General features: G+C 40.3%; 1 protein-coding gene across 1 annotated transcript in view; it reads right to left on the bottom strand.

Moving 5' to 3' along the window:
* The window catches only part of LOC307264960 (uncharacterized protein), a 54,915-nt gene extending 41,524 nt beyond the window's left edge, over positions 1–13,391 (bottom strand). The window contains exon 1 of the mRNA XM_080046528.1: positions 13,317–13,391. Within this exon, the coding sequence (XP_079902654.1) occupies positions 13,317–13,334 (18 nt within the window). The 5' untranslated portion in view covers positions 13,335–13,391. The remainder of the gene's footprint in view (positions 1–13,316) is intronic.
* Positions 13,392–13,653: the final 262 nt, after the last annotated feature.

The following is a 13,653-nucleotide window of genomic DNA, read 5'->3' as shown; positions in this document are numbered from 1 at the left end:
TTCGCTCAGCTGATGGCCTCGAGCCTCACGGAGCAGACAGCGCAAGTCAGTCTAAAGTCAGCGATGATCACTCACAAATCTAAAAGCTAAATTATAAAATAAAGCTATCTCTTCCTCCCTCTATCTGTCTGCATTCATCTCTCCACTGCACCCCCAGTCACCACTAGTATAAAGGAAGCAAAATGAGGATTATAACCTCATTTTGCACTGTATTATTTTTAAATATTTGAAGATTGCAGGCTAGTAAATACCACCAGCCACTACATTTTCAATGATAGACATGAATAATAACCCCCTTTTTTTTAAAGCAATACAGAATGACTGATATTACTGCATTCTATTCTATTCTATTTTTGTCACCGGGAATCTAAATGTTTTCATTACTTTACATAAATTTGGTGCATACCAATTCATCAGAATGCAGGAAATAAAGTGTTGAATGCTCAAAACCCCCAGACGCCGCCCCCCCCCTGCCCATTTAAAATGTGTCCCAAACCAAGGTTTAATCACAACCTACACCATTAAAATGCATGAGTTATTTTGTTTTATTTGTATCTATAGGCCTTTGTATAAGGATACGTTGTCATTCTAATCACATTATTTTAAATTAAAGTCTTAGCTCGTGCTTATCAATTGCTCATAATGACCAGTAGGCCTACTTCTGTGTTAGACATTACTGAACCTCTTCCTATTTACAGCAGCACCCCCGGATATAATAATAATACATTTCAGGATTCTAGATTCCCCTCCCCCTTCTCCCACACTATTGCCTGACGTCATGACGAGGCGTGTCTTGTCTGACCAAACGTCTCAGAGCTCGACACACACACACACACACACACACACACACACGCACACACGCACACACACACACACACACACACACACACACACACACACACACACACACACACACACACACACACACACACACACACACACACACACACACACACACACACACACCGTCTCTGGTTACTATCTGCTGCCACCGAGGAAGAAGAAACATGAGTTCTCCACAAACGGTGACTATACAGTTTATGTTACTAAGGTGATATTATGACGTTTATTCTGTTTTTACCTTTTATACTAGGTTTTCTAGTAAAATAACAAGAAAGATAAAGATGTGTGGGGAATGGGGATATATCTCGTTTCTTGTTTTGAAAATGTCCCTCGCTTTTGAAGTGTTTACTCCTCTTTGTTTTTTGTTCTGCTTCTAATCGGTTGTAGCACGTGTAGCTCTTCTACGAATATGTTTCTAATAGGCCTTCAAAATAATACTTGAAAACGAACTGCATCCGCAACAAGGACGCTACTTCCGACGGTCGAGCCGACTCGGAGCTGTCCGGCTTCAGTCAGGCATTTTCGTCACTCCCCCGACTGCACTCGGCTACTCTCGTCTACTTTCCAGACGAGCTGAAAGTGAGGTCGAACGAGCCTACTGTCTCTGGTTACTATCTGTGTGTGTCTGCTGCCACCGAGGAAGAAACATGAGTTCTCCACAAACGGTGACTATACAGTTTATGTTACTAAGGTGATATTATGACGTTTCTTCTGTTTTTACCCGTTAAAAGCGTTTCTTTATGGGGGAGTTGTTCCTCAGCCTCGTGGGTGTCGTATTACTGTCTGTGCGGATCGTAAAACCACTGACGCACATTACTGTCTGTCTACGATATCGGGCTACATAAATAAAACTTATTCCATTATAGTTCTTTTTGCTGAAACTGAATCAAAACGTGTGTTTTTGGAGCGACCTTTGAGCAGAGAAAATGAACGAGTTGAAGAACATTTCATGTTACGCAACTTGCTGCCCTGTAATGGCGGCTTGCTTGCGTCTCTGTGGTTTGCAGGGTTGCCAGATCTCGCTAGAGAAACGAGCAGATGGGCGTATAAAAACGAGCTAAAAAAAATCATATCCCTGATAATTTCTACACAAACAGAGCTGATCAGTTAATATGATAACAGAAACCAACTGGCCAACAAACAATGTAGGTGTGTAGTGTATCATGCAAACATTAGGCAACAATTCAGCATCAAATTTAAAAGCATGCCAAAACCAATAAAAGTGCATCAATATTATTTTCACAATATTTAAAAAAAATATAATTTTTATTAACAGGTTTTAAGGACAAACAACACAGAAGTCAATACACAACGAAATGTAAAATAAATAGGGCTGTCCAACGGTTAACATTTTTAATAACGATTAATTCCACCATTCAAAATATGCCCGAAAAAAATCAAATTTTCTCTGTATATTGATGTAGGAACGGAAAGATAAATGACAGAAGGTGGATATATACATTTAAAATATTGTTTTTACTTATTGAAAATCCAAATGATGGCGTTAATACTGAAAATAAATTATAATCAAACTAAACTGTAGGCCTACCACACAATAATTCAATTTGGCGGTCTCTTTGCTATGTCTTTGAGCAAATATAGGCTACATAATGGCATTTATTTGGTGAATCCATAGGTTTTGCATTCCTGAATACAACTTTACAACTTGATTGCTGCTAGTGTGCCCATGTTCTGGAGGACTATTGTGCCAGAAAGCCGACGTTATATTGATATCACTTATTAATCACACACACTAGGGGTGTGAACGTTTACAAAAATGTCTAACCGTGTACACGACGGAATTGTTTTCGTGTATACGGTTAACCATGACGTCATTGTCCTCGTGCGGCCACCGCCTTGTAGGCGCACACGCACACACACATACGCGTTTGTTCGCCTTTGAACACACAGTTGACATGAACTACGCTCGTTTACAAACCTCTTATAATAGGTCCATGGTAGGCACACACATACACGTTCGCCTGTCATGGTTTCGCCGTCATTATCGCCCTTCATTCATTTCCTGATTAATATAGCCTATCGCTTTCTACATGTCCACGTTTATGCAGGTTGAACAGGTGTTATAAAGTTTGGGCTACTTACGCGCGTAGTTCACGTCAACCGGGTAACTTTAATCTTTAGGTTATCTTTCATCACTCGTCCGTGGCTGTGACTCGAGCCCGAGCACGGCGACTCCCCATGTGTGTGTGTGTGCGCCGATACACACACACGCTGAGGGACAGACAGATTCGGCAGACTAGCTTTTATCCTCCCCAATTAGTTTATTAGTGTTTAGTGATGTAAAATCAATAAATGCGTGTCTCCAGAACATATTTAAAAACGGTTTCCACTTATTGATTTTTCCTAGACGGTTATGATTTACTAAACGGTTACACGGTTACACGTGTACACGTGCACACCCCTAACACACACCTCTGAAAACTGCAGACGTTTGTGTCCTCTTGTGCAGTGAACTGACAACGTTGCCCCTCCTGTTGCTTTGGACATCAACTGCCGCCCACGACTCAGCGTGGCCGCGCGCAGTGCCAAAATGCTAGAGCGACTGTAGTGCAGAGTGGTTGGGATGCACAGGGCGGATCATTCTGCACATTATTTTGTTAAAAAAAATGTATACATTAATTCAAGAAATGAATCACCCTGCGTTAACAATTTAATTCTAAAAATGAATAAATAATAATAAATAATTATATACAATCACATGCACTCACACAAACATCCAGGATGAGAGTCACTATTAGCCAAACAATATTCCTCTTAACCAGATGTCAGATCATTTAATTTACCGCCATTTAGATTATTCATATAGTTCCCAATTTAGAATATCCCCAAAATTTCAGCGTGAAAATTCTTGTGGAAAGTTTCTGGAAAGTTTCCACCCCTTTGCAACCCTACTAGCACACAACATCTATCAAGCAAGTAAACACATTCAGGAAATAAAAACAGGCCAGCCCAGTTTTCCCCCATATAGCTGCAACTAAATGGGCTGCTTCTAGACCATACTACTTACTGTAGTTTGGTCTGGCTTTGCGAGACTACTCTGTTATTGATATACATCTATATTTATAGGCAATTGTTAAGACTTGTCAAGCTCCCTGTTTTCTGTCTTTGTCTTTTCACGTTTCCATGTTTCCTGTTTTATTTTGGTAAACATTGTTTTGTCCTGTCAAGTGTCCCTTCTGTGTGATTACTGGCCCCTCCCTAATGTGTGTGACCTGTGTCTCCAATGGATTTGAGTATTAAAATCCTTCTTTTCATTTGTGGTAAAATCCTATTTATTACTATTCCCATCCCTACTGCCGACCCTGACTGCACATCTCTGCCTCACTCATACTCTGTCTTTGTATTTCTGTCTGTCTGTCGCTACAGAAACAAAAAGGAACAAAGAAACCTAAACCTCACCGCTGTCAACAGTGTAAGAAAGAGTTCAGGTCGAAGTCAACCTTAATGATTCATCAGAGAATCCACACCGGAGAGAAGCCCTTCAGCTGTGACCAATGTGGCAAAAAATTCACTCTATCAGGACACCTCAAACGCCACCAACGTATTCACACTGGAGAGAAATCGTTCAGCTGTGACCAGTGTGGGCAAAGCTTTTCTCTATCAGGACACCTCAAACGCCACCAACGTATTCACACTGGAGAGAAGCCCTTCAGCTGTGAGGACTGTGGTAAAACATTCGCTCATTCATCTACCCTGCATAAGCACCGCCTCATTCACACTGGAGAGAAATCGTTCAGCTGTAACGAGTGTGGGCAAAGCTTTTCTCGATCAGGATCCCTCAAAGTCCACCAACGTATTCACACTGGAGAGAAGCCGTACAGCTGTGAGGACTGTGGCAAGAGTTTCAACCAGAGTAGTTCTTACAATATTCACAGAAACATCCACACAAAGGATAAGATCTACTCTTGTCAGCATTGTGGGAAAGTCTTCAGTTCCTACAGCTCATACCGGGCTCATGAGCTTATCCACACTGGAGTCAAACCACACCAATGTCCACACTGTGACAAACGGTTCTGCACATCGTCTAACCTATCACAACATGAGCGAATCCACACAGGAGTCAAACCGTACTGTTGCATCAAATGTATGAAAAGCTACACCACAAGCTTCAACCTGAAGAAGCACAAGTGTGTTTAAACCTGGACCGATCGGACCATAATGTGTGAACTCCTGTGTGCATTTCATTTGATTTAAGAACTCACCGAAGAAACACAGGATCACATTTGATTCATGAATTTTTTGTAATTTCTTGAATTTGAACTGTATTTTTTGTTCATAACATAATAGTGAAATTGTGCATATTAATGTTCACAAGGTGTATCAAATATGATACATGTGAATATTAATAATATATCTGAAAATCCTTAATTCGCTATTATTATTATTTTACATTTTGTTGACGTTCTGTCTTGTCAAATGTTGTAATAGGTATGTAGTTTTTGAAATGTTTTAACCGCTCTGCTTGCAGTTGTCTTTCTAAAGTATGAAACCATTTATTTTATTTTTGGTTATTTCGAATCAATTTAGAATTGTATTCAATAGTGCATATGTTTATTATTATGACCTGGTTTACGTAGAAAAGGATTTTTGCTGTTAAAAATGTGTGTGAATGCTGAAAAGCTGACGCTAAACTGGATGGCTGAATGACTATACTCTTTTAAAAAGTGTTAAATAATTCTTAAAGGGGTAGCATTATATCATATGTTATATCCAGACTCGTATACTGCTTAAAGCTTTGAGCTGTTTTAGCATTTTATTAGATATTGGACTGAATATATAAACACATTTCAACTTTGTTTCTGTAGAACAGATAAAACACAGACACACATCTGTATTTCACATGCATTTTATCATCAGAGAAATTAAAACATCAGCAAACAATAATATGCCTTTTCCATTTGTCATAATACAATATAACATGAATGTGAGAGATTATATTAGGTTTTTATCTCTAAATACTTGATTTGTGAATATTTTTTATAATAAAAAAAATACAGAGGCCTGTTCTCATATGAAATTCCTCTTGTCACTAACATATGTGGCGTGAGGACGGTGAGGAATGAAAATGCTGCTATCATAGAATGAGTGAATATTACATAAATACAGTCAGCAGCACCGTTAATCCAGGAGCTGATTCATATCGAACTACATCTCTAACCGACTGCTAAACAACATTGAGTGTGTCCCCAAATGTTTAACTTCTCTGCATGCAGTTGTCAAAGAACATGCCGCGTTCAAAGTCACTTAAACCCCCTTTCTTCCCCATTCTGATGCTTAGTTTGAACTTCAGCACATTGTCCTGAACACGTCTACATGCTTAAATGCTTTGAGTTGCTGCCATGTTATATGCTGATTAGCTATTTGTTTTTACAACAATTGAACAGGTGTACCTAATAAAGTGGCCGGTAAGTATATACAGTATATAAAAACAATGTAAGGCTGGTGCCTCAGCGCACCGCTTCTATGTAGATGTATAAAAGGCTCATTCTAAGGTCTTGAAAAACAAACTTTTATTACCAGGTGATTATACACTCATTAGAACATACTTATGGATATTATATTCTGTTTCCATCAAGTCTGTTATGAAAATGGCCAATTAATTATACACACTGAATCTTTAATAGCAGATAAACTGCATACAAACTAGTTCTTATCACATTTGAAGAGGGTACAAATGCACATATTAACCACATGGTGGCGCCATGCTAAACAAAGCAACATGAACCTGAAATAAACTCTGGAACATTTCAACTGTAGAGTAGTAGCACTGTATCTCCACTAGATGGCTCTGAAAAACTCCTTTCAAGCCCCTGTAAACCAAAATCCACACAATCCTAACTATGTGATGTGGGGAGTTAGTTGCATGATAGTAAAGCATCTGAAAAGAGTTATGCAATATTTATCAATCCAAATTAAAAGATATTGTTATTTAAGTTTGATAAGCTTTACAGAAATTCAGTCTGGCTGTTGCAAATGAGAAAATTTGATACACAGTCCTGTCAAACAGTCTAGACTCTAGACAGTAAAAAAAGCATTTTTTTAAACTATGTTTTATAAAATGTATGAACAGATAATTTTCAATCAGAAAAAATCACTCCAAAATAAAGATGAATCAACAATGTGTAACCTAAGAGATTGATTATAGAAATATCTAAATAAACCGGTTTCTAATAAGTGAACAAAATACTTTTTTTGAATACAACAAAACTTTAAATTGATTAAAAATTAGGGATGGGACGATCCACTTTTTTTAGTTCCGATCCGATTCCGATACCTGGGGTTTGGATATCGGCCGATACCGATACTGACCGATACGATATCATAATTGTTATACATTTTTTTGTTGGTGGTGATGTTATGTATTAGGCTAGGAAGGCTTAAGCAATTCTAATTTAAAAGAGCAATAAATATACACAAATGCATATAGGTTTATCTTAAAGGCAGAATTATAGAGTCACACAAAAAAAATCCTTCTCAATGATCACTTCTGTCTCACTAGAATATGTGGTGGTCTGTTTGTCTAAACAGTCTTCCTCTCTCTGGCTGTATTTTACATTGGCTGAATTTGTCACAAGCCTCTCCACTTCCTTGACTTGGATTAGCTTTGGTTAGCTCACTGGCTAACAAACTGATATGTACTGTATGTCAAATTTTAAAGTAATGTCCTCTCTCCCTCCACCTAACGTCGGCGCATGTTCGCTCTTACATAGTAAAAAAAAAAAAAAAAAAAAAAAAAAAAAAAAATTATATAAAAAAAAAAATCGGATTTTAATATCGGAGCTGTCAGTCCGATATCCGATACGCAGATTTCGGCCATATCGGACCCGATACCGATACTGGATCGGATCGGCCCCATCCCTATTAAAAATAATTAAATCAAAGAAATGGTTTTGAACGTTTTTCTCAAATTCAGAAATTCAGAAATCAGGTGTTATCCCGTGTTTCCTCAGTGAGTTCCTAAATCAAATGAAATTCACACAGGAGTTCACACATCATGGTCTGATCGGTCCAGGTTTAAACACACTAGGGGTGTGCACGTGTACACGTGTAACCGTTTAGGAAAAATCAATAAACGAAAACCGTTTTTTTTTTTTTTTTTTTTCAAATTTCAAAGTTTTTAAATATGTTCTGGAGACACGCGTTTATTGATTTTACATCACTAATAAACTAATTGGGGAGGATAAAAGCTAGTCTGCCGAGAATCTGTCTGTCCCTCGGCGAGTGTGTGTGAATGAGTGTGTGTATCGGCGCACACACACACGGGGAGTGCCGGTGCTCGACTCACAGCCATGGAAGAGTGATGAAAGATAACCTAAAGTTTAAAGTTACCCGGTTGACGTGAACTACGCTCGTAAGTAGCCCGAACTTTATAACACCTGTTCAACATGCATTTAACGTGGACATGTAGAAAGCGATAGGCTATATTAATCAGGAAATGAATGAAGTGCGATTATGACAGCGAACGTGTGTGTGTGTGTACACCATGGACCTATTATAAGAGGTGTGTAAACGAGCGTAGTTCATGTCAATTGTGTGTTTACAGGCGAACGAACGCGTATGTGTGCGTGTGCGCGCGCCTACAAGACGGCGGGGGCACGAGGACAATGACGTCACGGTTAACCGTATACACGAAAAAAATTCATCGTGTACACGGTTAGGCATTTTTGTAAACGTTCACACCCCTAAAACACACTTGTGCTTCTTCAGGCTCTCGTTTTTTGAGTAGCTTTTCATACATTTGCCGCAACTGTACGGTTTGACTCCAGTGTGGATTCGCTCATGCTTTATGAGGTTAGAAGATGTGTAGAACCGTTTGTCACAGTGTGGACATAGGTGTGGTTTGACTCCAGTGTGGAGTCGCTCATGCTTTGAGAGGTCAGACGATGTGTAGAACCGTTTGTCACAGTGTTGACATTGGTGTGGTTTGACTCCAGTGTGGATTCGCTCATGCTTTGAGAGGTCAGACGATGTGTAGAACCGTTTTTCACAGTGTTGACATTGGTGTTGTTTGACTCCAGTGTGGATTCGCTCATGAGTCCGGTATGAGCTGTAGGAACTGAAGACTTTCCCACAATGCTGACAAGAGTAGATTTTATCCTTTGTGTGGATGTTTCTGTGAGCATTGTAAGAACTACTCTGGTTGAAACTCTTGCCACAGTCCTCACAGGTGTACGGCTTCTCTCCAGTGTGAATACGTCGGTGGACTTTGAGGGCATCTGATAGAGCAAAGATTTGCCCACACTCGTTACAGCTGAACGATTTCTCTCCAGTGTGAATGAGGCGGTGTTTCTGCAGGGTAGATGATTGAGTGAATGTTTTACCACAGTCCTCACAGCTGTACGGCTTCTCTCCAGTGTGAATATGTTGGTGGACTTTGAGGGATCCTGCTTGAGTGAAGCTATTCCCACATTGGTCACAGCTGTATTTCTCTCCGGTGTGAATTCTGTGATGTTTGGTTAAGGCTGAACTCGAACTGAACTCTTTCTTACACTGTTGACAGCGGTGAGGTTTAGGTTTCTTTGTTCCTTTTTGTTTCTGTAGGGACAGACAGACAGAAATACAAAGACAGAGTATGAGTGAGGCAGAGATGTGCAGTCAGGGTCGGCAGTAGGGATGGGAATCGTTAGGATTGAAAAGAAGACAAGGACTTAAATACTCAAGTTCATTGGAGACACAGGTCACACACATTAGGGTGGGGCCAGTAATAGCAGAGAAGGGACACTTGACAGGAGGATACAATGTTTACTATTAATATAACAGGAAACAGGAAAATATGTAAAGACAACGATAGAAAACAGTTTGACGAGTCTGAACAAATGCCTATAAATATAACTATCTATAAATAACAGTAGTATCTTGGGCCAGGTCTAGTCAGTTAGAAAAAGGGTGGGCCGCCCCCTCCCCCTCCAAACATACTGGGAGGCACCCCAGTCGCCACAGTGGAGTCTTGCAGATTCCTCGGGGTGACGCTGTCTCGGGACCTGAAGTGGGGGCCAAACATCGATGCCCTCACAAAAAAGGCCCAAAAACGTTTGTTTTTCCTGGGGCAGCTCAGGAAATTCAAACTGCCAAAATCCATGCTGGTGAATTTCTACACGGCCATCATAGAGTCCATCATCACCTGGTTCCCCGCTGCAGCGGCCAAGGACAAGGCCAAGCTGCAGCGGGTGATACGCTCGGCGGAGAGGGTGATTGGCTGCCCCTTGCCCCCCCTTGGGGCCCTGTTTAACAGCAGGGCTCTGGGGAGGGCCAGGAAGATCATGGCTGACCCCGCACACCCAGGCCACGGTCTCTTCGCCCCGCTCCCTTCAGGCAGGAGGTTGCGGTCACTAAAGGCTCTAAAAGCTAGACATTCTAACAGCTTTTTCCCCACGGCCATCCGACTCCTAAATGCAACTGACCCCCCCCCCCCCCCTCCCCCCTGACCTGTCTCCCCACTCAGTGACCTAATGGTCTGTCGTACCCAATCACTGATCTCTTGGCAATTTGGCACTTCTTTATTTATTATATTATTTATTATTTACTCATTTTGCACTATTATGTTGGTTTGCACTGTCTTGTCCTGTCTTGCACCTGTCCTGTTGTAAACTCCACTGTTACCAAAACAAATTTCAAACATGTTTACATGTCTTGGCAAATAAAGACTTCTGATTCTGATTCTGATAGAAATAATAGGTGGAGATACTGAAGATGCGATCGTGCGCAGCATCTTCGGTTGTTTTTCGCCCTTGCAAGATCTTTGTGCTTGCATTTTGGCACATTTACTGTAATGTAAGCTTTAGGACACATCAATGTTGTAGGGGTGGTTTACCATGATAGCACTGCTACCAGAAGCTTTCCTCATCAGTAAAACCACCATCTGCCACCTTCTATAAAAAGCTTAATATTACACTTTCAAATTTTCTTAGAAAATAATAAATTAAATAGGATAGATAAAATATATACAGAATAATTTGCACAACACCTTCATAAAGATACCTCAGAACTTGATAAAAGGTCACAGTATCTCTGAATTGAAAATCCACTTCTGCTGGCAGAAAAACTGATATTAAGCAGTTTTCCAGACAAAAGTAGTAAAATTGCAAGGCGAAAAAAATCGAATGAATGCCTTTTAAAAATCCTGTAGAACACAATCGACTTTGATTGTTGCTGAGTGGGAGATTTAATTCTTGCATGTTTTCTTCGCACCCAGCATCAACGTGAAAACCCATATTTACAGCAGGCAGCCTGAGCCGATAGAAGGGAGAGCGCTTGCTGAGGGGCAGAGCTTGTGGACGATAACGTTCAGGAGCCCTGCCCCTCCAATGCGCCAGCAGCAGCATTGTGAGAGGAGGAAGCAGCACTAGGGTTATTTACAGGCTTACATTAGCGATACACTACACAGAAAGGTTTGTAAGTCGGTTTGGATAAAGTATGAAGTGAATGAGCTTTTGCGCACAGCATTTACTAACCGAAAGAATAGGCTAACGTGTGAAAAACGTCGCAGAGTAGTGTTCTAACTCCCTTTGCAACGTAGAGACTGCGCTCTTTGGACATGATTGACAGGAAAACACAGAAAAGCAGATGATGGGTGATTTTGGAGGCAGACTGTCGCCGTGCCCACCCAATCAGAAGCTAGGAATGGTCCTGGTATAGTAAATATACATATTTTAATTGACTGAAAAAATGCAAAATACATTTTCTTCACTTTTGATTGGGTGGGCAAGGTGCACATTTGGGTAAGCCCACTTGCCACTAGCTAACGCCGTCCCCGTATCAATAGTTGTATAACAGGCTTTGACTTTTTATGGGTGTCTGTGGCTTTAAGAGTCGTTGCACATTTTATAGGGCATGTGAGTTAGGTCTCGTTTCTGCCATATGTGTCTGCGTGAGAGGTTTGATGGTGTTTTGTCCTCCCAACAGAGCCTTGGTGGGCAGCTAACCCTAACCCTTACATTACCCTAACCTTGCTGCCTCCAAGCCTCGTTGGGAGGACAAAACAGTACACCAAACCCCGTGTGAGAGCTTCATGTCAGCATGCACACAGCAGGCTCCTCTTTATTTGTCCGTTTCCTGTGTACTGTTGCAGTGCCCGTAGAAAGCAGGTATTAACTAATGCATGATTAAATGTAGCCCGTCTATGAAGGTGGGACACAGAAACAGATGTAGCCTACACATAGGCAGTGTCACACAGTCATTGAAATGGCTGTCGCATAACTCGTCAATGTCACTTTTGGTATATCTTTAATATTTTTTGAGCCATATAATCCTCTATTCTTAAAAGGCAAAGCAGGTAAAAAAATGTATTGGTAATTGATATGCGAGTCACAGACAGACACAGAGACGTTTCTTGCTTTATAGATAGATAATACTCCGGGTATCGAGTTCTTGATAAAGTAAGTGCCTGCTGCTTTGTTTTCTTTATTGTGACTTTTATCACACATTTGTATGTGCCAGTATGATTTTGAATTTCCTGGTTTTAATCTAAGTTAAAGCAGTGCTGTGTAGGTTGCTATGATAGTTAATTGATAGCTTTCCACGTGAAAGGAGAATGCCCATCACGTGCAGTGTAGCCATTCTGACCTGCAGGCAGCCAAACTGCGATTTGCTTTATGTGTGATCTGCTCTTACACATTCACATAGTCTTTTTTTATTTTGTCCGAGTGGAAATATTCTGTATGTGAATTAATTTGTAATTGTAACCATTTGACAGTCCTATTTACTTTACATTTCTTTGTGTATTGACTTCTGTGGTGTTTGTCCTTAAAACCTGTTAATAAAATATTTATTTAATGTGTGGTAATATTATTAATGAACTTGTATTGGCATGCTTTTCATTTGATGCTGAATTGTTGCCTAATGTTTGCATGATACACTTCTGCTGTGTCACCATATGATGAGGTACTGTAGATACTTTTTTGTTGGCCAGTTGTTTTTTGTTCTACTTTATTAATCTATAAAAACAGAAATGTTGCAAATTGCAGTATTTTTTGAATGGCTGAAATACAATATAAATCAAATCATATTAACTGATCAGCTCTGTTTGTGTAGAAATGATCATGGATATGTTTTTTGTTTAGCTCGTTTTTATAGGCCCAGTTGCTTGTTTCTTAAGCGAGATCTGGCAACCCTGCAAACCACAGCGACGCAAGCAAGCCGCCATTACAGGGCAGCAAGTTGTGTAACGGGAACTGCTCTTCAACTCGTTAATTTTCTCTGCTCAAAGGTCGCTCAAAAAACACACGTTTTGATTCAGTTTCAGCAGAAATAACTCTAATCAGTTGTAGGCCTATGTATATAGCCCGATATTGCAGACAGACAGTAATGTGCGTCAGTTGGCTTACGATCCGTACAGACAGTAATACGACACCCACGAGGCTGAGGAACAACTCCCCCATAAATAAAAGGTTTTAAGGGCTTGAAAGAGAAGAAACGTCAAAATATCACCATAGTAACATAAACTGTATAGTCACCGTTTGTGGAGAACTCATGCTTCTTCCTCGGTGGCAGCAGATAGTAACCAGAGACGGTGTGTGTGTGTGTGTGTGTGTGTGTGTGTCGAGCTCTGATTGGTCAGATAGGACACGCCTCTTCATGACGTCAAGAAGTAGTGTGGAAGAAGGGGGAGGGGAATCTAGAATCCTGAAATGTATTATTATTATATCCTTTATCTAACCGGGTTACTGTCAATGAAATGAAACGTTATTTATTGTGTTGCCTGTCTTTATGTAACCTAACGTTAATTTATTCTAAGATAGCAGCGTTTTCAACCTCCTGTAATTTGATCTAAACTCTGCATTCAGTCTCCAT

Source organism: Ammodytes marinus (genome assembly GCF_949987685.1).
Source record: "Ammodytes marinus genome assembly, chromosome: 18".
NCBI lineage: Eukaryota > Metazoa > Chordata > Actinopteri > Uranoscopiformes > Ammodytidae > Ammodytes > Ammodytes marinus.
Note: the sequence above shows the minus strand (reverse complement) of the source record. Positions and strands in the feature narration are given on the sequence as shown.